Source organism: Athene noctua, chromosome 11 (genome assembly GCF_965140245.1).
Source record: "Athene noctua chromosome 11, bAthNoc1.hap1.1, whole genome shotgun sequence".
Taxonomy (NCBI): domain Eukaryota; kingdom Metazoa; phylum Chordata; class Aves; order Strigiformes; family Strigidae; genus Athene; species Athene noctua.
Genome location: NC_134047.1, coordinates 7,814,940 through 7,839,619, shown reverse-complemented (window position 1 = coordinate 7,839,619; position 24,680 = coordinate 7,814,940). Strand labels below are relative to the sequence as shown.

Here is a 24,680-nt window from a genome sequence, read left to right as displayed (position 1 = left end):
CCAACTTCAGTTGTTTGTGTATGTTTCTCCTCAACCCAGAGTTGCTCACTGCTGCTCTGTCACTGCTAGGCTATGCTGTCAACTAAATATTTTATTATTCTTTTGACCCTAATGAATGATTCTTTTGACCCTAATAATTTCCAGTTACTTGCTTCACAATACAACAGAATAGTGCATCTGAGAAGGAGAAAAGAGATGAGAACAGCCTACACCAAATTCATCACCGTAGCAGATAAAACAAGAGCAGTAACTATCTAATTTGTGATCTGATAGTTTTCCCCTTTTTCATGCAAGGAAGATGGTAATTTATTAGTTTCAGTGATCAGAAAACTCATCAAGCTCTTTCTACAGGCTTTATCTGTCAGGCAGCATACTTCAAACATGATCATAATAAAGGCTCTTCCATAAAGCTCATCTAACTGGCAAGATTCTCTGTTAAAACTCACCAGGCAGGCCTTAGAAACTCCAACTTTCACTATCTCCAAAAACCAGCAGCTAGTCACAGCTCTGAAGTCCAACTCTCATTCTCAATAGAAGTCATGATAAATAAGGTCTCACTTTCACAAAAAAACCCACACCTACAATGGCGACCGAAATTCCAGTAACTTAGCCTAAATTCTGGTTTTTCTCCTTTTATGTTAAGTGTTACTGAATGTTACCTTACCTTTTCTAATCGCCCTGTTGTGTAAATTTCCAAATCAAAATACTGTGGCAACTGCAATAAGTTGGTGACTTTTTCTGCATCTACAGAATACTGTAAAATTGACAAGGAAAAAAGTTTAAATGAGAAAGTCTTGGACAACACAATTCATTATAGAACAATCAAATATCACAAAAGACTAGTAAGATACAATGAAGACCTGTGAAAGCCATACAGTTAATTACTTGTTAACATTTCAACAACAGTTCATCAGCAAGAAATGGAATTAAACCTACCTTTGCTAGCAACTGAGGAAGTGCCACTGCAAAAAGTTCAGTAATTTTTGTCCTATCATCCAACTGAGTTTTCTTTTCCTTTGCTGTCAGCACCTAAAATATTGGTAATGTGAGGATTTTACAACTAAAAGTTCTAGTGCAAAGTTTCATTGTCACTAACGAAATGACAATTATCTACAAAGACCTTCTAATATCACAGTAAAGTATCAATGTAAAAAAATAAAACCAAACCCAAACTCCAACCCAACCATTCTGCACTCAAAGAATGCAATTCGAAGTTACTAATACTATTAAGATGACCTTGAAAATATAAGTGACAAAGGTTTACCTTCACTGCAACAAATACCATGATCATAATGCTTTTCTTGACAATGAAAGAACAGCAAACCTTTCAGCTTACTCTAATTTTTTAATGGTATTTCATCAAACCATATGTCAATCTGATATTCATAAAAGTTTTCAATCTGTACTTAAACGGGTTTCTTACCAAAAGCTGGACCAGTCCTGAAAGCAAGTTCCCTTCCCTTCTTAATGCCCCAGTAAAAAGAGGGCTGCCTAAACTCCGTATCATCAGAGAAAAGCCAATTGGTGGACTCTGCTCCTTCCAGAGAGACTATGAAGTATATTCCCTTCCCTCACTTTGCTCTTTCAAATTGAAAATAGTTTTAGCTTTCCCAGACATTGATTTTTGTTCTCCTTTCCAACCAACACTTCTTTCAAAATCAATTTTGTATTACCTCTAATAGTATAAAAACAAATGCAGTAGCCCAAACAGTACTAAGCATGTGCTGAAGTCCAGAAAAAGTGAACTAGCCACAGCAGTCAGATACTGGAGGCTGTGGAGATCGAAACTGAATTTCTGAATTCAGTCCTTCAGCAGCAATAGCCTACAACCTTTTCCTTCTTCCCACACTGTCCCCACATAGCCATTCCCACATCTCTAGAGGAGTAGCTTTTTGCTTCCTACCCTTTTGCCTGTTCCTCTTCCCACAGGGGGATGACATTCAGCTGCTTGCCGAATTGTACAAAGCATTATCTCAATCAGTGCGCTTTCCTGTCTATCCGTTAAGGCTGAAATTTAAGAAACAGATGTTAATACACAGCTTTATTTTTCATTTTCCACAACTATTAGTATCTAAGGATCAAGATATGTTTATATTTTTAAAGGAAAAAAGAAAAGCATTTAGGTCAATAGCTCATTTCCAGGGGTGGGAGTGGCACAGGGGACAGAGAAGATAAACACTTTATAAAACAAGACATGAAAAATATTTAAAATTGAGGGAATATCACTGGATGAGTCACAGAACCGGATGAAACAAATACAAAGTTTTATAATCATTTTAGTTCCTTTTCATTTTTCAGAGGTCCATATACTGGGGCCTATGAATTACAAAATTATGCCATGGAGTTTGGTTTTACTGTCATTAAAAGAAATTACAGTATTTCTCCATAGGATAGTTTTAACAATACATGAACCAGTTTCACAAGCAACTTCGTTTCTCTAACGCCAGAAATGCAGTCTGAACCTCTGGAACAACAGGGAATCTGGACATTGCATGCTTATTCCCTCTCTTCTCCCTCTGTTCTTCCCACCACTGTTCTTCTGTGTCTTATTTCCAAACCAGAAGTGACCTCTTTCTATTCTTCCTCACATTTTATAATTAGTATTAGTGATTTATTCCAGTCATGTAAAAATAGAGAATATATGGGGACTCAATGTAATCATCTTATTTCCTTATAAATCACAACTAACAGAAACTACACGGCAATATAAAGAATGATCTACAGAAATCTCTTACGTTCTTCTCCATTGAGAGGCTCCTCCAACAGAAGACTGTTCATACATTCCCAGTCCTTCAAGAGGTCTGTTGCACAGTCCCACATGCTGTCCACAAGATAAGCAGCATGTTCATGCAACTAAAATGAGAACATATTAAGTATTTTTCTTTATCAGCAATAAAGTTTATTACAGAACTTTCTATGATACAAGGTATTTTTCTTGCTTAGCTCCTGTTTGTGGCAAAAAAAAAAAAAAAAAAAAAAAAAAAGAAAATTTTGCAAGCTCTCTGGTTCAACAGAAGTCTCTCTTCCCCAGCTTGGGGGATAGGAGAGTGGGGTGTTGCTGCTTTGGGTTTTTTTTTCCCCTTCCCCCTTATAAATCTCGTAAATCCCCATTTCCTTCCACCTACATATTAGGATGAAGAATGACAGTATTTGTCAGAGTCATAGCCTGTCTGAACACTGTACTGGACAGACCCTTCAAACAAACATACAAAATAGTCTTTTGACCCTCCAGGTTGCTCAAATAATAGGAAAACCAGGACAGATTCGTGGTTACTAACCAGTGAGTGGGGAAAGGAAAAATAACAATAAATTTAAAAAAATAATTAAAACAAACAAAAAAAAGCCACACACAAAAAAAAACCCCAAAAAAAAACCAAAAAACAAAAACACACACACAAAAATCCCAAGAAGAAAACAAAAACCAAACCAAACCAAAACCACACACCACAAAACCAAGAATATCCCTTAAACTCAACTTACTTCACTTTCCAAAAAGAAAAACACTAATGTCTTCACAAGATTAGCGTTCGGACTTTGTCTTCCCCTCCTTTTAAGCATTCCATCATCTTCAGGATCTCTGCGGCTGAAAAGCCTAAAAGAGGTATTATTTCAGGACAAGTTTCTTCTTCATTGCCATTGCTAGTCAATTCATAGCAAGATACTGGTTTTTTACAGATACACACTTAATAGCTTGCTGCCTGACACCACATTTTATTTTGAAAGGAAGTAATTTGGGACAATTATCATTTGAACAATTTCATATCTGCTGAGTTAGTATTTCACTGACTGTTTCCAGTGGAATGTATAATTAGAACAAAATACTTTACAAACATCAGTGATAATAGCAGGTGCTTGAGGTCCCATGCTCCTCCTTCAAACTACATTTTCTGAACCTCCCCACATGAGACTTCACAGCAACAAAGAAATACTGGAAGAAGGTCTGAAAAGTATTAGAAGGAAACTATTTTCTTTCCCTACACACCTGATATAGGTGTTAGATTTTTTTTTTTTGTTAAATAGAAAAATACTTTATGAATATGAGCCAACTCTGGTGGGTGGGAACTACAAATGAGAAGATACTTGTTATGATGCAAGCACAAGTTTTAGGTAACAAACTACATGAACATTTTAAAATGTTTTACAGAACACAAGAAGGATGGGAAAAGAGAAGGCAGAGGAATGTTTTTATTATATTCCCTGATACATGCTTTTAAAGCACAGCCTTCAGAATTACTCTCTATTTCCCATTCAGAAAAACTACAACAGTTCAAAACCTACAGCAGTGTTAAATTTTCTGTAAGTTATTTCTTAGGGCCACTTCATTATCCAGTTTTCCTTTGCTAAATTAAAACTAATGAGAACCATAGTATTAACACACACACTAAAATCTACAGAAACAAGAAGTTACCTATAATTTCTCCATCTTACTTTTTATAAAGAAATTCCCCTGCGGCAACTGCTACTGGCCGATGAGCTGAATAAACCAGATGGTAGACATTTTCACAGTCTTCTGCAGTTAGAACTTCTTCACTACTCCTAGGGGTGGGGATTGGAAGAAGAAAGAAAAGAGTGTGAGTCAATAGAGTACGATCTCTAATGAGGGACATGGAAATTAAGGAGAATCTAAACCTTTTCCTTCAATTTATCAACCTGAAACCCAAAACAAAACAGTTTACTTCTAAAGTGTTCCTGAACAAAAATTAATGATAAAGTGTGAGTGGTTGATGTAAGGTTATGCTCAAAAGTTTAACTACTATGTGATGTGCAATACAGCCTATATTTCTTCAAATATTTTACAATAGCTTCAAATTAGGGAGGCTGAATTCTAAGTTTCTAGCGTTTACACTTACTTAATTGTGGTAGGTTAGTAACAGCATTGTTCTAGCCGGATTACTTTTGAAATTCCAAAATGCATAGATGTTTCTCTAGACTTTGGATTATCTGAATTCTGTCAAGCTGCTGTCATAACCCACAGGTATGAGAAATACTTTTAAAGTTTTCATATTTGTTGTATGTTAGATAAGGAGATATACAGGTACTTACTGTAAAACAAGAGTGAGTAATTTTATTGCTTGGACTGCAACATCATATTCTTTGTCAAGAGTCATAGACACAATTCTATCCTAAGAACACAAAAGAAAGTATTTTCAAAGAAGAAAGAAGTGTAATACAACTTAAAAAAAATTTCATACATACTTAAGAATAAGAAATTACACTAACCTTGAATCGACTGGTGAAGAGTTCCAATTTGGAATTAAGCTCTTTATTATAGTAAAGCCCTTGCAAAGCAGTTAGGCATTTGAGTCTTACTTCTCCTTGCTAAAATAAAATTAAGAACTGGATTAAAAGTCAAGTATAGAATACAGACGCAATCTTCAAATCATACAAGAAAAGTTTCTTTTGCAGTCTGAATTAATTCAAAATCAAAGATTAAGTGTTGTCAAGAATATGCCTTTGTAAGAAGGCAACAAAGGGAAAAAAAAAACCAAACTCCCCCCCAAACCTCAGTGTCTTACTGAAGTTAGTATGTTAGTCAGAATACACTTGTTTCATTGTTTAAAGATGTATTTTAAATGCTAAGTAGAATTCTATGTGTTTCCTTTCACTTAAAACTGGCAACATCTATAGCATTAACAACCATCTCTTGCTAGATTAGAATTACCATGTAGATACAGAGAGAAATATTCCTCCAAAAGTACAAGATATACTTTAGCAGAGAACATGTTCAAAGGCATAGATACAGAAATACTTTTCAGAAGTCTAGGCCAGCTGACTTCACACAGTTTATCATCACCCCACTGCCAGTGGTTAGTGGGTTTTCTGATACCAAACCCATGAACAGCACAGCATGCATGAGCATTCCTCATTTGTTTCACTTCAAATTTGATAACTGGAAGTCTCCAATGCAAGAACTCTGACAAGTGCAGACTCAACAATGAATCAAGGAGTTATTTGTAAACTCTATCTGTTGACCACTCCAAGCAGAGAATAATCTCTAGCTGGTAGCTGATAAGTAACAGCTTGAGGCATTCATCAGCATAAAGGGGGACTTTTCCCATGCTTTTAACAGCTAGCTGAGAATGCTAACAAGTTTCTTAACTTGGCAAAACAAAGAAACTGTTAAGCTATGGAGTGGATTACTCCATGTGAAATGCACAATAGTTAAGTATTATAAAGTAGAAGACTGTACTGCAATAAACAGAAAAAAAAAATTCCTTACAAATCACAGTTCCTTAAAAATCTATGTATATTCTCTAAAATATTCAAAAGATTCAAGTCTATTTTATATGTATGTTGAAATGCCAGTGCTTCTGAGTGGTAAGAAAAGCAGTGACCAATCAAACCAGTTACAAAATCAGAACTTAGTCTGGCAAGATCAATCATCAAAAACGTGGAGTTATGCTTCATGATTCTGCTCCGTTTCTGCAGCGCAGCTTACCTTATCATGCATAGTCCACCCTACATATTTTAAGTAGCTGTCATTGAGAAAGGCATCACTGTACATCTTCATCCATATTCCAATCTCTTCAATACAGATAGCTCTTATTTCAGCAATTGCATCTCTATGGAGAGAAGTGGGACAACAGAATCAAACAGATGAATAATTAGAAATAATTTTCACCAGCTTCCAAAATAAATTAATGAAGCTACAAATTACTTACTAAGAGAAACTTACCGGTATCTATGCACAAAAACACCTTTAAATATTGCATTCATCATGTTTTCTATTTCATCTTGATTTTCCTGAAGCTGAAAGAGTGAAAAGAGTACATAAACAATGAGCAACACTTTCACAGTCACATCAGATGGTGCTGATGTTAGACAAACTAAATTAACAATTGCAAGTGTAGCCATTAAATCCTTTCCTGAAATATCTACAAATCTGTTTCACAGTTCAGTATTCTATTATTTAAGGAATTGTATCTACCACAGCATACAAAATTTCGTAATTCTGACCACTGGAAAACTGTTCAACTGTAAGAGACATCTTAAGAAGGAGCTTGCAGAAACCAGTTATTTGCAAGAAAATTTGATTTAAGTTTCTAGTAACTTTTAAAGCCTAATATTCAGTTCCATTTTTAATGCTTACTATGTTTTTATGTACATGTACTATTAGAACAATACCCAAATCATGTGAACTGCATTACAAGGAGTCTTTTCTGTACACTAAAGAATTTATAATCTAAACAGACAAGATACAGATGAACAACTTTGCAAATTGCTGTGTGAGCAGCATATACTCTCTTTTGAATACCTCTTCCCTCCTTAGCCATCACTTAATTATGAAGAGAAATATGCAGAAACTGAGTAAGATATTGCAGAAAAAATTACTTTAAGAATATGGAGCTGAAAAATAATGGGGGAGACAAAACCGGAGACAAAACCACTCTCAGTAACAAGTGCAAGACGTGCAAATCAGTTGAAAAGTGACACATGCAATATTTTAACACAGAAAATTGTATTTGCTTTGAAAGTTCTAGAAAGTCAGTTAGAAGATTTGAAATAACTAACTATTATCAACAGATAAGCATATTCTTTTTTCAGTTTGAACTATAAAGATAGAACAAATTAAGACATTAATGAGAATAGTCAAGGACTGAGGAAGTCAAATGTTTTGCTTAACAAAGCAAAACATTTGACATGTTCTGGGCCTAAATCTAACACTTGCCCACAGTAGCCTCTGAAGTAGAAAAAGGAGGTGAAAAATCCAAACTATTAAAACAAAAGACATCTTGAAAGAATCAATTAATAATTTTAGTACTGGACAAGGTTGTAATGAAACAAAACCTGAGATCAAACAAACAACTGAATGTTACTTCAAATATTACTTTCATTTATTATGAGAAAACCAGAAAAATCAAAAACCAAAACTAGAAAAGCTAGCAAAAAAATCCTAAAAGGCAATATAGATAAGAGCAACTGAGACTGGGAAAAATCTTGATTCTCACATCACTGCCTTTTCTGTATAACTATGTATTACTTATAATAGGACTCATCCTGCACAATTACATTTAATGGGTGTTTAAGGGATCAATCTCAAATGGCAAGATCTTTGTGAGATGAACAGAAGACAAAGTTGTTAAACTGAATTGTCAAGTAAAGTAAAAAGGTTAACAGGTAGCGGCACAAAAGTTGAAGAGAAAGTTCAACTCCTTTGATCAGGAGAAACTTATTTCTAGTATCTAAACCAAAAACCAAAACCAAACACTAGTTTCCCCAGAAAATTAAAACTTAAACATGAATGAATTGGGGCTTTCAACAAGACAGCACTGTCAGCAATGAATCAGCAAGTCTCTTTTACACAAAAAGAAAGAAAATACAAATAGACTGCATTTTCAATTTTGATAGCATTCTCTGTAGAAGAAAAAACCTTATCTAAAGCCTTTAATCACACTTTCTACTGAGATCAGTATTGACATCATATGAACGCTATTTTGCCCCAAGATCTTGGTGTTCTTCTCTACAAGACAAAAACAGTCAGTGTATGGTAACTTTTATTACATATTTGAGCTCACTTTAGAAAATTAGTCAAGAAATACAACAAAAAAATATCTATTACTGATTGCAGTCTCTTTTTAATAACTTTACTAAGACAGCACTGTCTGAAAATTTTTTAAGTCTACATTTATCTCTTACAGAAAACCAGACAGTAAGAAGCACCTTCAGAGTAATTAAGTTTTTCAAACATTAAACATAAACAACTTAAAGAATGAAACAGGACTATAACTACCTTTACAAAAAAATCAAATTACGGAATGATATTGTGCATAGCATGAGTGTTGATAAATGACACCAGCTACAGACAGTTGCACTAACCTCCTTTCTTTTCTGCAGTAAGAGTTCCAGCCTGTCATTAGCTCGTTTTCCGATTATTTTATTTCGTTCTGCTTCATACTGCCGTTGTGTATTGTCCATGTTGATACTAAGATTTAATGCCACATTCACTAAAGCAGTCATCAGCTTCATGGCTACAAAAAAGTGAAAAGAATAAAGATTATTTAAAAGGTTACCTGATCGAAGAAAAATGATAAACTAAAATCTTGACCCATCCCCTTCTGTCAATACTTTCTGTATTTATGAAAATATATTCACTGTAAATTTCTTGATATGCAAACTTTAGCACTGACTAAGCACAGGATCATTACTTATCAACACAACAGATAAAACACTGACGTTTTGTTCTTTGTCAGTTTTTTAACACTGTAAACATTATTATTGAACTGAGATATGGGATACGCTTCTCCCCCAAAATGAAGGTGGAACATAAGATTTATAAACATAGCACAGGAAATATTAAAAGGAGTCCACTATTAAAATCAGTTAGTAAACTGATATTACCAAATCATTCAACCTCAAACATACAAGAAGTTTCTTTCTTCAAAAAAGAGATGTCTTAGACAACCAACACCATCATGTCACAGCATTCTTTTTCCCTCAATTTTTATGAGAGGCAGTTTTCTTTAAATATTCCTTTATTTGCAGATGCAGAGAAAGGACATTAGCCAATTAGAAGCCAGAGAACCGACAAAAATGTAAAATACACTTGGGTGGGATTTTTTGCGTGCTTCTATTTCTGAAGTAACCTTTTTAAAAAAGGGTGCACATAGATATGTATGATTGCAGAAACCAGGAGGTGATTTTCTTAGGAACTTTTGTAACAAGGAGGCATGAAAGGGCTTGCATTGGCAGAGCATACACAGGACATTATTAAGCGTGTATCACTAGCATAAAGTTGATGAGCAAGGCATAAAGACATGCAGATACATTGAAATATCATCACACACAGTGATCTCCAAGGATATCAAGACAAAAACAACAAGTCTGAGCTAACCATAGAAGCCAAAATTACTCTAAGTAACAGTAAATATGGATACAAGTATTTTGTTGGCTGTCTCTATCCTGTATAAAACACAATCTTCAAGAATATAATCTCACATGAAATGCGTTAAGTAATTACACAAAATCAACTGAACCGACTACTGATGTGAACAAATGTAAACAGACTACTGATAAAAATTGGTTTGTGTGATGAAATTCACACGCAACTTCTGCAACTTCTATGCAGGCACAACTCAAATGTTTAAAAAACTACAAGAACTTGGTTTTTAAGAACTGAAAGTTATGTTAGTCATATGGTGCAACAGTGAAAATGACGACAGAGCAAAAACTGGTATATTCTCCTGAAATAAAAGGTTTTGTTCCTCTCTCTGTAATAAATGCCTTGGCTAGTGGGAGTCTCACAGCAGTAGTCTGATGCACAGTGTGCTAAAGTATATTCAAGAGAGATGATCGATGAAACAGAAAAACTGATCAGATAGTCAGAACTGAAGCTAGCTGTATATCAGCCAGTTCCAGTAAAGCTAATGTTAACCAGTGAAGCTAACAAGAACTGTTTCCAGTGTGGTAAAAACTCAGTTTCACGTACAGTCTAAATTCACCTTGTTCAGGTGAAAATTGCTATAATTGCTAAAATTGCTATAATAAGTCTTACATAAGTGGACTGCTGCACAGTGCCATCTGAGACCCTTCTTCATCAATCAACACAGGTTTAGGACTTCCTTATTCAAAAAGCTTATCCTCTGTCCATATAAAGTATAATGATGTATTTATTTAAAACACTCCATACTTAAACTCATAAGGATTTCTTCAAAATTTAATGGATTGGGAAAGAAACAATCAATCATGTAAACAAGAACAATTACTTTATACAGAAATTTAGTGGCTGTATCACTGATGAATCATTCTTTAAAATTACTGCTAACGCAATGAATGGAAATGGTAGTTTCAATTACATTGTGTCATGGTCTCAATATTCAGTACAATTGATATTTGTAGCAAAAATTGCATCCAATCTGACTCCTGTTGGACTTAGCGCAGAGCATAAACAGGTTCAACTGCATCTGAGGTTAAAAAGATAACCTACAGCCTTACGATGACCACAGACAAACTTGCAGAACCAACTGAAAAGTTTCCTTATATTTACTTTTTCTACTGTTAACTATAGTTGAAGCTAACAAAAATGAAGTACTATACAGCTGGTACAGAATGCTTTAAAATAATGCTGTTTTCAGTAATGAAAAACCTATGAAGACAAGAAAGCTGTACAAAAACAAGCTGCATTAGACAAAAGCTATCACGCAACAAAACACGAGCTGAATGTCAAATACCAAGTTCAACCAGAACAATTCTTTCCTGTGCAACACAAAACATAAAATGGAAGTAATACACAGATAAAAAATAATTCACTGACCTGCCAGTGTACTAGTGTGCCGAAATGCTCTGACTTGTGAGTCTGACAGCCCCGTAAGCAGTGAAATGACAGTATCCATCATATATTCATCATATATGATGCTATATTGACATTGTCGGACGAGTACTCCAATGAACTCACAAAAACTGGATTTGAACTTCTTCCACTGGGGACCAGCCATAGTTAGCGGGTAATCTCCACTATCCTATTAAAAACAAAACAGAAAACATTTTCAAAAATCTTAAAAATTATTTTATTAAGATTAAAAAGAGGTGGGTACAACTTTAAAGCCAGTATCTCTGATGCCATAAAAATAATACATCAGAAGAACCTGATTCCACAAATACACACCTACTTTGCAGCTCAGGCTTATCATATGCAGAGGCAACATTCTACAAGTCCTACCTCAAAAAACCCACATAACCAGATATACTAACTACTGATTTCTTCTTTCTGTCCTACCCCATAAAAAAATCTAAAAGTAAAAATAAATTTTAAAAATTTAAAAAATTCATATCCCTTACAAATCTGCTTCAGGTTACACTAGAACAAAAGAACCATCAGATGAACAGTTGGCATGTTTAGGAACACACAGTTCAGGACCATAACAAAGTTGACAGGGAGATGCTGACATATCAGACTGAAAATTCCTTAAGTAATAAAATGACCTGCTATGAAAACCTTGAATATAACAAATGTGTGTTCCTCTCCTGATTTGGGAACCTTTACAAATAATGGTAAAATGCCCAGGAAAAAAAAATTAACAAACACTTGTATTAGTGCTGCTGTGATCAACTCCTTTAAAAAGATAAACAACAATACAAGTTGAAGACAGAGAAGGTAACCATGAAAAGGGATTAGAAATCTGACAGTTGTTAACTGGAATTCTCTTACAAGAAAGAGTGAGCATAACATAGTAATAATAATAAAATTAAAAAACAACAACAACAACAAAAACAAACAAACAAAACAAAAAAAAAACAACCAAAAAAAAAAAAAAAACAACAACAACAACAAAATCCCCCAAACAGTCCCAGACAAAGCATTATAAATTTCATACATTATTGCCTTAAAAGTACTTAACTCTGTTTATGCATTGAGATAATTCAAGTATTTAGAATTGATTTTAATGGGGCAGGAGAAAATTACTTCCATATTAGACAAGTTTTGGGAGGAGGTTTTAAAGCTACCTTTACGTTTTCTGGAACACAGATGGAAAGGAGTAACTCTCAAAAAAACCACACACCAAAAAAAACCCAACCCAAAAAACCCAATGCATCTCATTTACCTCAACACTCAGTGGAACAGAAAGTGACAATTTAGAGGAAAAAAAGTTATAAACCCATAAACGGCAAAGTGTTAGTCTTCAACTGGAGAATAATGAAATTCAAATCCCCACAATTTGTAGATTAATGAATGAACAGAAATAAATTTAGCAATCATTTTAAAAGCTGAAGACTTAAAGGCCTTACATACACAGCAGGAACAGGGAGACATCCCACACAGCCCCACAGTAGTAGGAGTTCCCACTATTCAAAAACTGAAAGCCAATACTAATTTCTTAAACCATTAATAAAACAAGTTACATACATGCAGAGCTTACTTCCTAGTCTTACAAGTTCTTTGAAATAAGGGAGTTCTATCTTTTCATTCATAAAAGTCCTGTCATTTTGCAGCTGACCTTACCCATGAAAGAAACCTTTAGCAACGTGATCCAGTAAGATTAGGACAGGTAAAATAAAAAGTTAATATCAATGCATTATCAGAACTTCATTAAATTACCTCATCAAATTCTTCAGTCATTTTTCGGATTATTTCAGAATTTTGCATATGTCGGAACATCTCTGCTGTAACGACTCCTACAATTTAGATATTAGATTATTGGCACTTTTAGTATGAAAGAGGTAGATGGCAGATGACATGAGTACTGCAACAATATAAAAATTAGCAATTTTCAGCTCACCTACAGATTATACATGTATTTTTTTAGGAAGTTACACATTTTTTATTTTAGCATCTATGTATAACAAGTGCTTGGCAGCAAAACTTTGTATTTTTTTTTATAGATGGGTTTTATTATTCTTCTTCTTTAAAAGCATGTTTGTGTGCGTGTGTACACAGACATCTAGAATTTACTCATTCACGCATATTCAGAAGTCAAAGATACTTGTGCCAGACCTCTTCATCAGCCAAGAGACTACATTAATCTGAAGTGGCCTTTCAGGACTCAACATTGTAAATAGTATAAGACAATTTTGAACAGTTCTGTTGCTACATATTATGTTCTGCACAGTTAAAACACAGTGATCTCACACAATTTCTATTTGTCTTAGTCTCAAATTGTTAGAGTAAACCATGATACAAAACACAAACAGATCTAAAGTTTACTGCAACTATACTGCAAAATTCATGACAAAGATCATCTCAGAAAACATTAAAAGATTCTGTAGTTTTATCTGGTAACAATAATCAAAAGGTCACTGCTCTCGAAAGCATGGAAAGCCTCTGAGGAATGCTGTTAGCTTTCTGGAGATTTATGCACATTAAAAGTTTATCAGAACAGAGAAACGCTTGAGCAGAACAGATTACATCCAGTCCTACTCTATCAAGCACAGGGACACTGCACAGTAAGTTACCTTCTCTTGAAAAGGAGATGAGGGGAAAAAGAATGGAGGATGTGGAAGTGAGGAAAGACAACCAGAATATAGAAAATAATAAAATATGGAAATACAATCTTACTGTAGCCAGGCTACCATGAAGCTGTCCATAATCTCTTTTAAATCAAGTATCTCTACAAAGGCTATAAAACAACCTTAAAACACTTAATGGTAAAAAGTAGATTAACCCAAACTAGAATTGTAAGAACAAGCTAAACTATTAACAACAGAGAGACGGTTTTCTGAAATAATAACAGTAGCAGAGGAAGATGAAGTAAGTGTTATGTACCAGTACTGCATTTTCTCTGGTGTGAATACAAAAGGCTTAATCTCCAATGTTAAATATAGTGTAATATTTCTAAACCTCCTGCTCCCACCTTCACAAATACTACCTTAACTACGAGACCATAATAATGTAAAGAAGGCACAGGGATGGAACAGCTTTACAGCATACGTAGTGTATAAGGAAAGAATGAGAATCATACTACAGTATTACTTAAATGGATGAGTAAACATTTCAGTATCTTACCTTTGCAGCCTGAACACTGAATAAAGAAGTTAATGAGATCAAGAAGTGCTATATCTCTGTCATGTTTGTATGACTCTATCCAGTCATCCACCACAGACTGAAAAGAAACAAATATAAAGGCACTTTTTAGTTTTCATGAATTGAAAACAGTTCAGTGTTTTTTAATTGCTTTTTAGTAAGTGGTTCTTGTTCCTTCCATAAATAACTTGAACTCTGTAGGTTTTTGATTAATACAGAACAAGATGTTTGAATGATCCTCTACTGCCATAGTATCCGTTTTCAAGAAGATAACTTATTTTTTTCTATAAACATATACAAAACTGACACTTAAACATAAAGCACAGGAATACCATATAGTCCTACAGTAACTTTTCTTGAGGAAGAATGTAAAAATAATTGGTATACTTCACAGAAGCAGGTTTTATCACCCATCTCCCCACCCCCCAAACTAGCGACGCTTCTCTAAAAATACCATTTAGGTGTTCAGTTTCAACAGCTACAACTCTCTGTACTCTTCAGAAATGTTGCCCTTTTGATGAACTATGCTCCGTGCACATTAGCCATAACAGGATGAGCAGCACTGCCCTACACTGTATGGACATTAATTACTCTGTATTCACTAAACCAAATAGGAACAAGAGCATTTTACTGAAAAAAACTTAAAGGAAGCAAATTAATAGGAAATCTGGGATAATGTTTTGAGAAAACAGAATTTACATGGAATTATGTTTAAAACATCCATGTGTATAGAACAAACTGTCTGCTGCAGGAGTCAAAACATACATCATACAATTAACACAGGCATAAAGAGACTCAGTTTAGCATAAAGCTCTCAGTTTTGATTTTCTTAGTATGTTGATATCCTGCCCTAAAATCTAGGGTCATTCTAAATAAAGAGAGATAACAAAATAGTTCAGAGCTTCCAAAAGACAACTGGACCACACAGCATCTCCAGTGCTTCCTGTCTATACTCTTCTTAGTGCTTACTTTCACAGGCAATAATGCTGTGAGGACAAATAAAACATATCACCACTCGGAAAAAATTCTGAACATTGATAAAGCTAAATCCCTCTTCCTTAAATTTAAGGCTGTTTGTAGTATGATGCACAACTTTCGTCAGCAAGTCAGAAAGACTGAAAAACTCGAAGTGAAACTGTCATAGTCTTCCCAATAGGATCAGAGCCTAGAGAAATAATTTAGGAAAACATCTTAAATCAGGCTTATAAAGGTCACTCTGCAAGAACAAGACAATGCTAGCAATTAGACATATTTCAGTTAGACAGCCTTGTTTTCAGAATTTATTTATTTTGAAGAACCCCCAGCAAAACAGTAGTCTCTCAAAAAATTTTGTCTCAATGGATTAACCATCTGTTTTTGCCAGAGAATGGACACTAACTCAGAATGAGATATGGAACAGTATTTAAAATAAAATAAAAACGATCATCAAAATGTTTTCAGGTAAGCAAGCTCAGCGGGCCACAAAGAAAATATTACACTGAGTGCTAAAGTGGACTTTACTTTAGAAATACCTTGAGAATTTTTTATTCCTTAGTTTTGAAAAAAATATCAACTAAGAGTCACTCCAGTATCTGGGTATCAATTCCCAACTGTAATCAGGCCTGGCAAAAGTCCATTTTGCTCTTGGAGAGCAAAAGAATTTGACTACGCACCCTTTTAAACAGTTAAACTGTCATGAAGATACAACTGCTGATAATTGCCTGAAAATGTAGCACACGCAGCAACAGTTAGAAAAGTATAGTTTTTCCACCTGCTCTGAAATACGGCAGAACAAAACAAATGACGGATGTATCAGAATTTCTCTGTACAAATACATTGAAGTAGTCTATTCTTTTTTTAAAAGTCTGAACTAAATTTCTGCCAAGGTATTCAGGCTTCAAGGTTTCCAGCTCTAAATGCAGGCGGCCTGCAAATCTTGGAAGGACTGCATACAGACCCAGCTTTCTGCGTGTGTATCACAGAAGCTGTAAACTCTAGATTTTCAATCCCAAAGACAGTCTTTCTTCGAGGCTGCTGAGGAGTCACGAGTGAGTCAGCAGGAAGGCTTCATGGCTGACAGGCTTACACTTTAACCCTATCTCCACTGGAAGATTCACAGAGTCAAGTAAACGCTTTACTGATTTAAGTGAATCTAAAAAAAAAAAAAAAGGAAGTGCTGAATTTCTTACTAGACTGACTTCAGACCTATTAGTGGAGACAGTGTCTAATGCCTAGACTTCTAACATGTTAAAATTTCCTGACCCAAATTCCACCCAATTAAGTCTTGAAATATACATTAGCTAAGTCAACTTAGGGGAAATTTAAAGAGTAGCCTCTAAATTGTAGAGAGTTGATTTTACTTTGGGTGACGTAAGAGAAATAATTATTTCTTTTCAGATAATCTGAGCTCTGGGAGGATCTACAAACTACAGAATCCTTGCTAAATTCCATGACAACTATAGGCATAAAACACATTTGTATTTAGTTACAGTCACACAAAAAGGACTTTCAAGTCATGTAATCTAAAATAACCTTTCTTCATTCAGGATACTGAAAATTCACTTTGAATAATCATTTGAATTTCTTCATTATATATGTGATTATTCATGCCTGACATTTAGAATGAAAAAATCAGTTTGTTCAAATTTATACCTTAACAATGCAAAACGACTTTTTAAAAAAAAAAAAAAAAATCTTAATCTGGAACTAAAAACTACAAATTGAAGAAAACATTTATTTTAGACTTCATTTTATTAAATCATATGTACAGGAAAATATTGTTATATTTAAAGTGTATATTCATCCAAGTCATAGAGATATCCCAAGTCTTACCTGCATAGCACTCTTGCCCATTTTAACTACCTCAAACAGCATCATGTTTTCCACACCATTCTGTTGGTGATGTCCATTCATCCGATTCGGACCACCAGGTTTCCCTCCCCCGTTTCCACTTTTCCCCTTCTCTGCTGGTCCTTTTTTTCCTTTTTTACAGGTCTGCAATCACACACATGCACAAGAAGCTTTAATTGGGTACTATGTAGCAATTTAAAAAACCCCGAATTACTATTCTTACCATGACAACTATACACAAGGCCTTTTGTTTTCAGGAACTAGATTTAAAATCCAAAGTTGAGAATAACAGCTGATCCTGACTGAAACAAAGACCAGCGAGAATTCTACAGGTTCCATTTCTTCCTCCCTCACTTAAAATCTTCTAGCAGCTAAAAATGCAATTAGTGACAGTGTATGACACAAAGATTCTTCTCATGTTTAAACAGTAAAACAGATTATACAGATTTTATTTAAAACATCTATAGGCACTTCCCTTAACACACAGCACAAAGACTCATTTGCAATTTATTAACCTTTTGGTTTTTAATTTAAGCACATATTGGCAAATTGGGGTGAGGAAGAATAGACAGGTGCCTTTGTATGTGATTTCCCAAATCAAATATGACTTACAGAAAGAAGAAAGGAAAAAAAAATTTAAACCAAAATTAAATGACTGTTGTATAAAACTATTTATCACCACCTCTCAATAACGGGACACTGTACCAGTATAGGTACACAGGGTGCCCGGTGAGGCAGTATCCTGCCTGTGTCACGGCAGTGAAGGAGCTGAGGGCAGTGGGCACCAAGTCAGTGAGGGGGCAGAAGCCACCCAGGCAGGGCGGGGAGGACACCTGTCGGATGAGGAGAGAGAAAAGCTATTAATTGGGTTTAGACCTCCCCACATGGGTAGTGTAACCTCCTGTCTGCGACCTATCAAAAAAACCCATTTAATTGAATTATTGGTTTCTGTTCACTTATCAAATTAAAAGAGCCAGAATTGACACTAACCAAAAAAGACTGTATTAACACCACATTTAAGTATAAAATGGAACACATGCAGAGAGAATAATCAAATCAAAGCTAATCTTTTTTCTCCCTCATGTCTTCATAGATCTACAGAAATATGATGCAAATACTCAAGATGAAGCATTTCCACACAAATACAAATATGAACTCTTCAGAGAACACTCGCGTTTCCAGAAAATATTCCTAGCTCATTCAGCTTCAAAGCAAGTGCTGAACTCTTCAATTCATAACAGTAGAAGTGTTTCAGTATCCCTATAAACTGAACATACTTTTCCTTTGCCTTGTTTTTGGTTTTTTCCTTCAATATCCTCAAAATCTGTATCAGAAGAGAAGTGTGTTTCAGACTCCCTGCAAAAATAAAAAGACAAAGCATTTACACATTTCATCAGGATCATTCTTAAATATACTACTTAAGGTCACATTATGCTCTCAGTTCAGTAAGTCAACTCTAACAGTGAAACTGCTTTTTTTCTTCTAAGTCTACTGTCGAGGAACAGATCAGAGCGTATCCTCACACTCACACCCTACCCCTTCCTCCTCCAAACAATTTAATTGCCAAGAAAGCCATACAGTAAGTCTAAAAGGCATGACGGTGGGTAGAAAATAGCAACAGGTTGGGAACCTTGCTTTTATTACACTATCTCAAAAAGCAAAGAGCACTATAAATACTTAAAACAAAATTAAGGAGGGGGAAAAAAAAACAACGGCAAAAAAAAGAAACCGCCACCTTCCCTTACAACCAAAATGTCTCAGCAGATCTCTTCTGTTAGAAACCAAGTAGTTAAAGAGGTATGCACTTATGCTGAAAGGTACAGAAAAATCGTTAGGTGACATATCTCCATCAGAAAGAATCTGTAGTTCTATTTAGGCTTATAAGGTAAAGATGTTAAACAACATATGAACTTTCTCATTTGTTTGATTTCCTACATCATTAAAATATGCTGCATCAACATACAAATCCTTCACTGCCAACACTGAAGGGGAGCCCTGGGGGGTGGTGGGGGTGGTGAGAAATCACCTAAATTACTGATACGGAACGCTTAGCTTATATATTCTCTATTTCTGCATTTCCTGTAGAATACAACTGAAATGATGCTACTAGATCTTGCTTTAACACATACACACAGGATGATGAATTTCAGCTGCTATCACAAATTTCTGATACACAATTCCAGATTCAATTAACAATGCAAACAAAGATGACCAGGGGACACAGGAGACCCATTCCCATGTATTTATTTATAGCATTCTAAAACAATTCAGAAACATGATGTCTCTCACTATTGCAAGTGTCTGAAAGGAGATTTCTGCGTTTTAACATGTATTTTGCTATTTCTGTTTTTGTTGACTATGTACTCTGATACTGACTGAAAAACTCTTCAACCTTGGGGGGAAAATAAAATAATAAATAAAAAAAAAAGAAAAGGTGAGAAATATTTCTTCTTCAAAACTTCCTTGATGTTCTTATTTTAACAGCACGGGACACAAATTTCAAAGATTTCACTAAGCAACAAACTTAGTGAACAGAGTAAAAAAAAAAAAAAACCAAAAAAACAAACACTAAAACATCTCCCAATTTACCTTTATTTCTCATTAAAAGGAAAAAAAACCCCACAACCTCATTGATACAAAACCGAATCTATGTATCTTTTTAGATTTTATACCAACTTAATCAATTTCTACAGTCTGTTGAAAGGTATCTGTGCCAATTTCTTGCAAATTAAAAGGTGAGGTGCTTAAAATAATCACTTTACTTCTCTGTCCGAAATGTAATCAATACATGATTTTAAATCTTGGAAATTCAAATGTCCGTTTCTTAAAAACTGTAGGAAAACTACAGAGGTAGTAAAATGTCAGAATCGCCAAGGGACTGATGCCTCAGGGAACCTAAGATTTTGGCTTTAACTAAAGCATTTGGCATTAGGCATTTTAAGTATTAGGTGATCTGTCCCAGTTATTAAGGGCAAATACCTCAACTACTTCCTCTCCCTGGAAAGAGGCTTTAATGAAGGAAACTTTTTTTGGTAGTCCTAATCAGACTTTCTTATTCAAACATTTCATTTTCAAAGACAAAAATCCTGAGAACTGCCTGTCACAATGGCTTCCTACTAGCAAAGTTTAAAATAATTTTAAATAATTCAGCATTATTAAATTACTGATTTTAATTACTGCTGAATGCTCAAAAAAGAATTCAAACAATGCTTTATCTAATTACTGCTGAATACTCAAGAAAGAATTCAAACAATGCTTTATCAACATCTCAAGGGGGGGCGGGGGGGGGATCGATAACCCTATTCCATCATTTTGTATCCTTGTTTTCAAGAGAAAACCAACAGTACGTATTAACGCTAAAAAGAGCCAGTACATTTAAAAATGAAACTACAAATTCTTAAAACACTTACTGAAGGAGAGTAAAATCAGTTGGTATTTCTGGAGCTGCTATCATTTCTTTATCATCTTCTGGAACACCACTGTATTAGAAAGATATTCAAAAACCAGTCTGAAGTACAAGCTTACTTTTCTTTCTTCTTTTGTAGTGGACAACTTCTATAATAAAATAAAATAATAAGTACAGTGAATGTTTTTCCATATATGAAGGGGTAAAAAAGTTGAAAACACAGAAAATTTAGATCACACCACCCTGTTTCCAACCAAGCTTTTTCCTGTTTAAACATTTTATATATTTTGACTCCTCCCACCATCTTACTACTAAGTACCTCCACAAATGTTAAAAGCATCACATAAAATAAAATACAGAAACATATGGCAAAAAAACATTTTCTGAATAGGATGAGCAAACTGGAATGGTTTTCATTAACACCTTGCAAGTCATAGCTTTTATTTCTAACTCTATACTAGTTTAAAGTTTGAACTGTAACACCATTCACTGCAGAGCCCAGACTTACCAACGCTAGGATATTTCTGGTTAGCCAAACCAAAACCAGATTTGTAGTTAACTTAAAGCACAGTATGTGTACATCTAAGGACATGCTATATATCAACTCTGTATCTCCAATTTGTAAACTTCCAGGACATTTTCCATAAAGATAAGTTCTTATACCAAGTTCTTAAAACCAGCTGTTTCACAACTCCCTGTCTTCCCAAGTTGATAAACAAGGCTTACATCAGTTTTAACATTTAAAGCATTTGACAAGACTCTAAGAATATCAAAGAATACTATCCACATGTTATAATGAAAACTATCAGAAACGGCAAAGTGTTTTATCAAGAAAACAAAGATTGTGAAATACTTGCTTTTCAACTTTATTACATTGCTACCTGTTCACAAATGTTGTTATTTATCTAACTTTCCTATGTTTAAGGGGAAAAAAACTCACTGGATACTTCAAATGCAAGATTAAACCATGCAGGCTAAAGTTTTCTGTGTCAATTGTCTGCCCCAGGCTAACTTTTATACAGTTAAATTAAGAAAGCATGATGTTCAGGTATTTTAAAGATACGATAGCAAGGAGAAAACCCTTCAGAGTCAAAGGCTGCTGACTCTACAGCTTGCTGCGGTGATTAGTATTTGAGGGAAAGATTCAATTTTGGCATGCTAAGCACACGTTGCTTAATGCTTGGTAGCTATGCTTCAGAGACTGCATTTCAATCAAGAATGTAGATAGAGGCCATACAATTTTTTTTCCTGCAAGTGCTTATTCTGAATGCTAGGGGCCACTGTAGCTTCCAGAATTTAGAGAGCTGAGAGAAACCATAAACCTTGAACTTATTGTGTTCTCTTTCTTCACATTTCACACCATTACATAAAAGCAGAGAACCAGAGCGGAAAGAAATAGTGGCAAAAAGGGAGGAGGTTCGAGATAGGGTGGTGAATCTCAAGATCGTCTACAACTACTACAGCATGTTCCATCCAGAACACAGTAGAAGATAAAAAGCTTCAAAAACACTGCTGCTGCTGCAGAATGGCAGCAACCTTTGTCACCCCATTCCTCCCTTCTCTAAAGCCACACGGGCACATGACTGCTGTGTTTCATCCTCTCCCGCTCCATATACACACTCTCTTCAGCAATCATTCACAGGCAGGGCAACATCCCCCCCCAGCCATTTATCTTGGTAGGCTTTCTCATTCAGTATCACCTGATTCAATTCCCCAATAAAATGGGAAAAATACACCTCAAGATTTTTTTTTCCCCCTGGGTTATCAAGTTTAACTGGTTCAACGGGAGGTAGCCAGAGCCAATGCATGGGAAACACAAGACTTTGGAGACATGAGCAGGGGAGGGAAGAGTAAAACTCCCTTCTTTAGTGGCAAGGAGCTACTACGCCATCCAGGCTGCCTGTAAAACTGTATGTTCAGTTGGTGACGTATTAAAACGCTCTAAACTTTGGATTATATTACATATATACAGATATAATTTTAATTTTAAATATTTGCTCTGATTCCTGACAGTAACTTGAACTTGCAAACATATCATAGCACACTTCAGTGCCTTGCCCATCAGGCTAGCACCTGCTCATAGGTGTACCTCAGTAACACAGTGGGGGGAAGTAAAAGAAAACAGAAAAAAAATTTAAAAGACAGACATCTAGCCACACAAGTCCTTTGCACTGGGACTGAACCACAAGCATGCCCTAAAAAGCAAAGATGCAAACTTCAATAAACAAAGTGCTCAGTTTCAAGTTCAGTCTGTCTATCAACACGTTGTTATTTGACTTTTTCTAGTATACACTTTTCAATGTTGAGAAGCCACATATCTACTAAAGTGACAATCAGGATACTTACATGCAAACTTTACATGATAGCTCATTAATACTACCTATTTACAATACTAAAAGCACCTATTCTGTAAAATTTGAAAGTAGTGAGAAACAGCAAGTTAACCACTTGCGCAAAGAATTAACACATTTTTAGTTTACTTTATGAAAAGCAAATTCATTGTCAATAAAGTTTCTTGCAATCACTGAAATATTTCAAAGAAAAAAACAGTAACAAAACTATGAAAAAGGATGGAAAATTATTAACATATATATTCTCCACATCAAACAAGTCAAGCAAATCACTTGTCAAAACTAGCTGGCTGCAGCTCATACCAACTTAACCTTCCTGTAAGGATCGTTCATCTTAGTACAAACAACAAAACATGAAAGAAAACACGGCATTGTTTGGTCAGAATCACCTCATAAAATGAGCAAGAAATACCAAGTCCTTGCTAAACGCTGAAGCATCAAGCTACTAAAATTTGTGTTCCAAGAATTGCTTTTCTTGAAGGAAGAAGAAACTTGGTCCTCGCAAGTGCAACTGTATACTGGTGTTACGGAAAACAGCAGCTGTAGGTAAATGCCTTGCAAGAATACATGAGGTAAGACTGTAAGGGATCTCCAGCATCAAGCTCGAACTCCAGCAAAAACCCCCTTGCATTTGTCCCAGTAAAGGATAATTTTACAAGATTTAGGTACATCCAGAACACGACACAGACTTGATTCTCAACCAGCAGGGTCAACCTAGCCCAGCAGGCCATCTCTGGCGGTGGCCAACAGAAGCTGCCTGAGAAGGAACATACTTGCTTTGTTCTTAGTAGCAATGTTTTCCCTGAACACCTTCCCAGCACCTAGAAATAACTCTGGAATTTTTTCAGCCAGAGAGGCTATCCCTATATGTTACAACCCCTTATCAATATTTTTGCATTAATATTTCCAGTTACTTTTTGAACTCAATATTCAGCAGCTGTAGTATTCCACACAAGAACTCCCACAGCCAAACTCCATACTACCAAGGACGTTCTTTGCTTTGAATTTATCACTTTCCTATTTTATCTGATATTCTCTTGTTTTGGTATGGGAAAAACTGGCACTGGTCTTTCCCCTTTATCCCTGATCTCAGTAAATGCCTTCTGGAAATTCAAGACTAGTGTCAGCCATGTTTTCTTCCTGCACATGCCTGATGACTCACTCATTCAAAGCACCTGGTTTGGGAAGTCAATGAGAAAGAGAAATGGCACATATAAGCATCCTATCAGAACTTTTAAAATACACAAAGTTCATCGCAGTGCAATCTGACAAGAGGAAAGTGAAATTTTTGCAGATGCCATTCCAAACAGTGAAAGACTACCGTTACCTAGTAAATGTGCTCTCATAAACAGATTATTTTAGTAAATTATACCTAAACTGAAGTGTATCATTAAAAGCAGCTCCTCTTCAGTTTTTTGCATGTTCACTGAATGCCAACTCTAATTTTCCCAAGCAGATACTGAAATCTCTCAAGTCAGTGAAAACTTTCCGAAGTCACTCAACTTTGTGAAATCATAATTAAATTATTAACTATAAAAAGAAAATGTATCCTGCTGAAAGATCACAAGGTGGAGCTCTAGCCTAAAGCTAACTGAAGAAACTCCAAAAGACAGGTCATCCAGAGGTTGACCTAGTTATT

The 24,680-nt window shown here is 35.2% G+C and overlaps 1 protein-coding gene across 2 annotated transcripts in view; it reads right to left on the bottom strand.

The window, feature by feature from the left end:
• The window catches only part of STAG2 (STAG2 cohesin complex component), an 81,194-nt gene that overhangs the window by 21,713 nt on the left and 34,801 nt on the right, over positions 1–24,680 (bottom strand). For both annotated transcript variants that reach the window (XM_074915612.1, XM_074915613.1), the window contains exons 2-18: positions 20,695–20,839; positions 18,562–18,640; positions 17,267–17,428; positions 14,438–14,534; positions 13,034–13,110; positions 11,252–11,456; positions 8,818–8,969; positions 6,677–6,750; positions 6,440–6,563; positions 5,221–5,319; positions 5,044–5,123; positions 4,429–4,536; positions 3,481–3,592; positions 2,736–2,853; positions 1,904–2,007; positions 937–1,029; positions 665–754 (exon numbers count right to left, since the gene is read on the bottom strand). In XM_074915612.1, coding sequence (XP_074771713.1) covers positions 665–754; positions 937–1,029; positions 1,904–2,007; positions 2,736–2,853; positions 3,481–3,592; positions 4,429–4,536; positions 5,044–5,123; positions 5,221–5,319; positions 6,440–6,563; positions 6,677–6,750; positions 8,818–8,969; positions 11,252–11,456; positions 13,034–13,110; positions 14,438–14,534; positions 17,267–17,428; positions 18,562–18,640; positions 20,695–20,738 — 1,818 coding nt within the window. In that variant the 5' untranslated portion in view covers positions 20,739–20,839. The remainder of the gene's footprint in view (positions 1–664; positions 755–936; positions 1,030–1,903; positions 2,008–2,735; positions 2,854–3,480; positions 3,593–4,428; positions 4,537–5,043; positions 5,124–5,220; positions 5,320–6,439; positions 6,564–6,676; positions 6,751–8,817; positions 8,970–11,251; positions 11,457–13,033; positions 13,111–14,437; positions 14,535–17,266; positions 17,429–18,561; positions 18,641–20,694; positions 20,840–24,680) is intronic.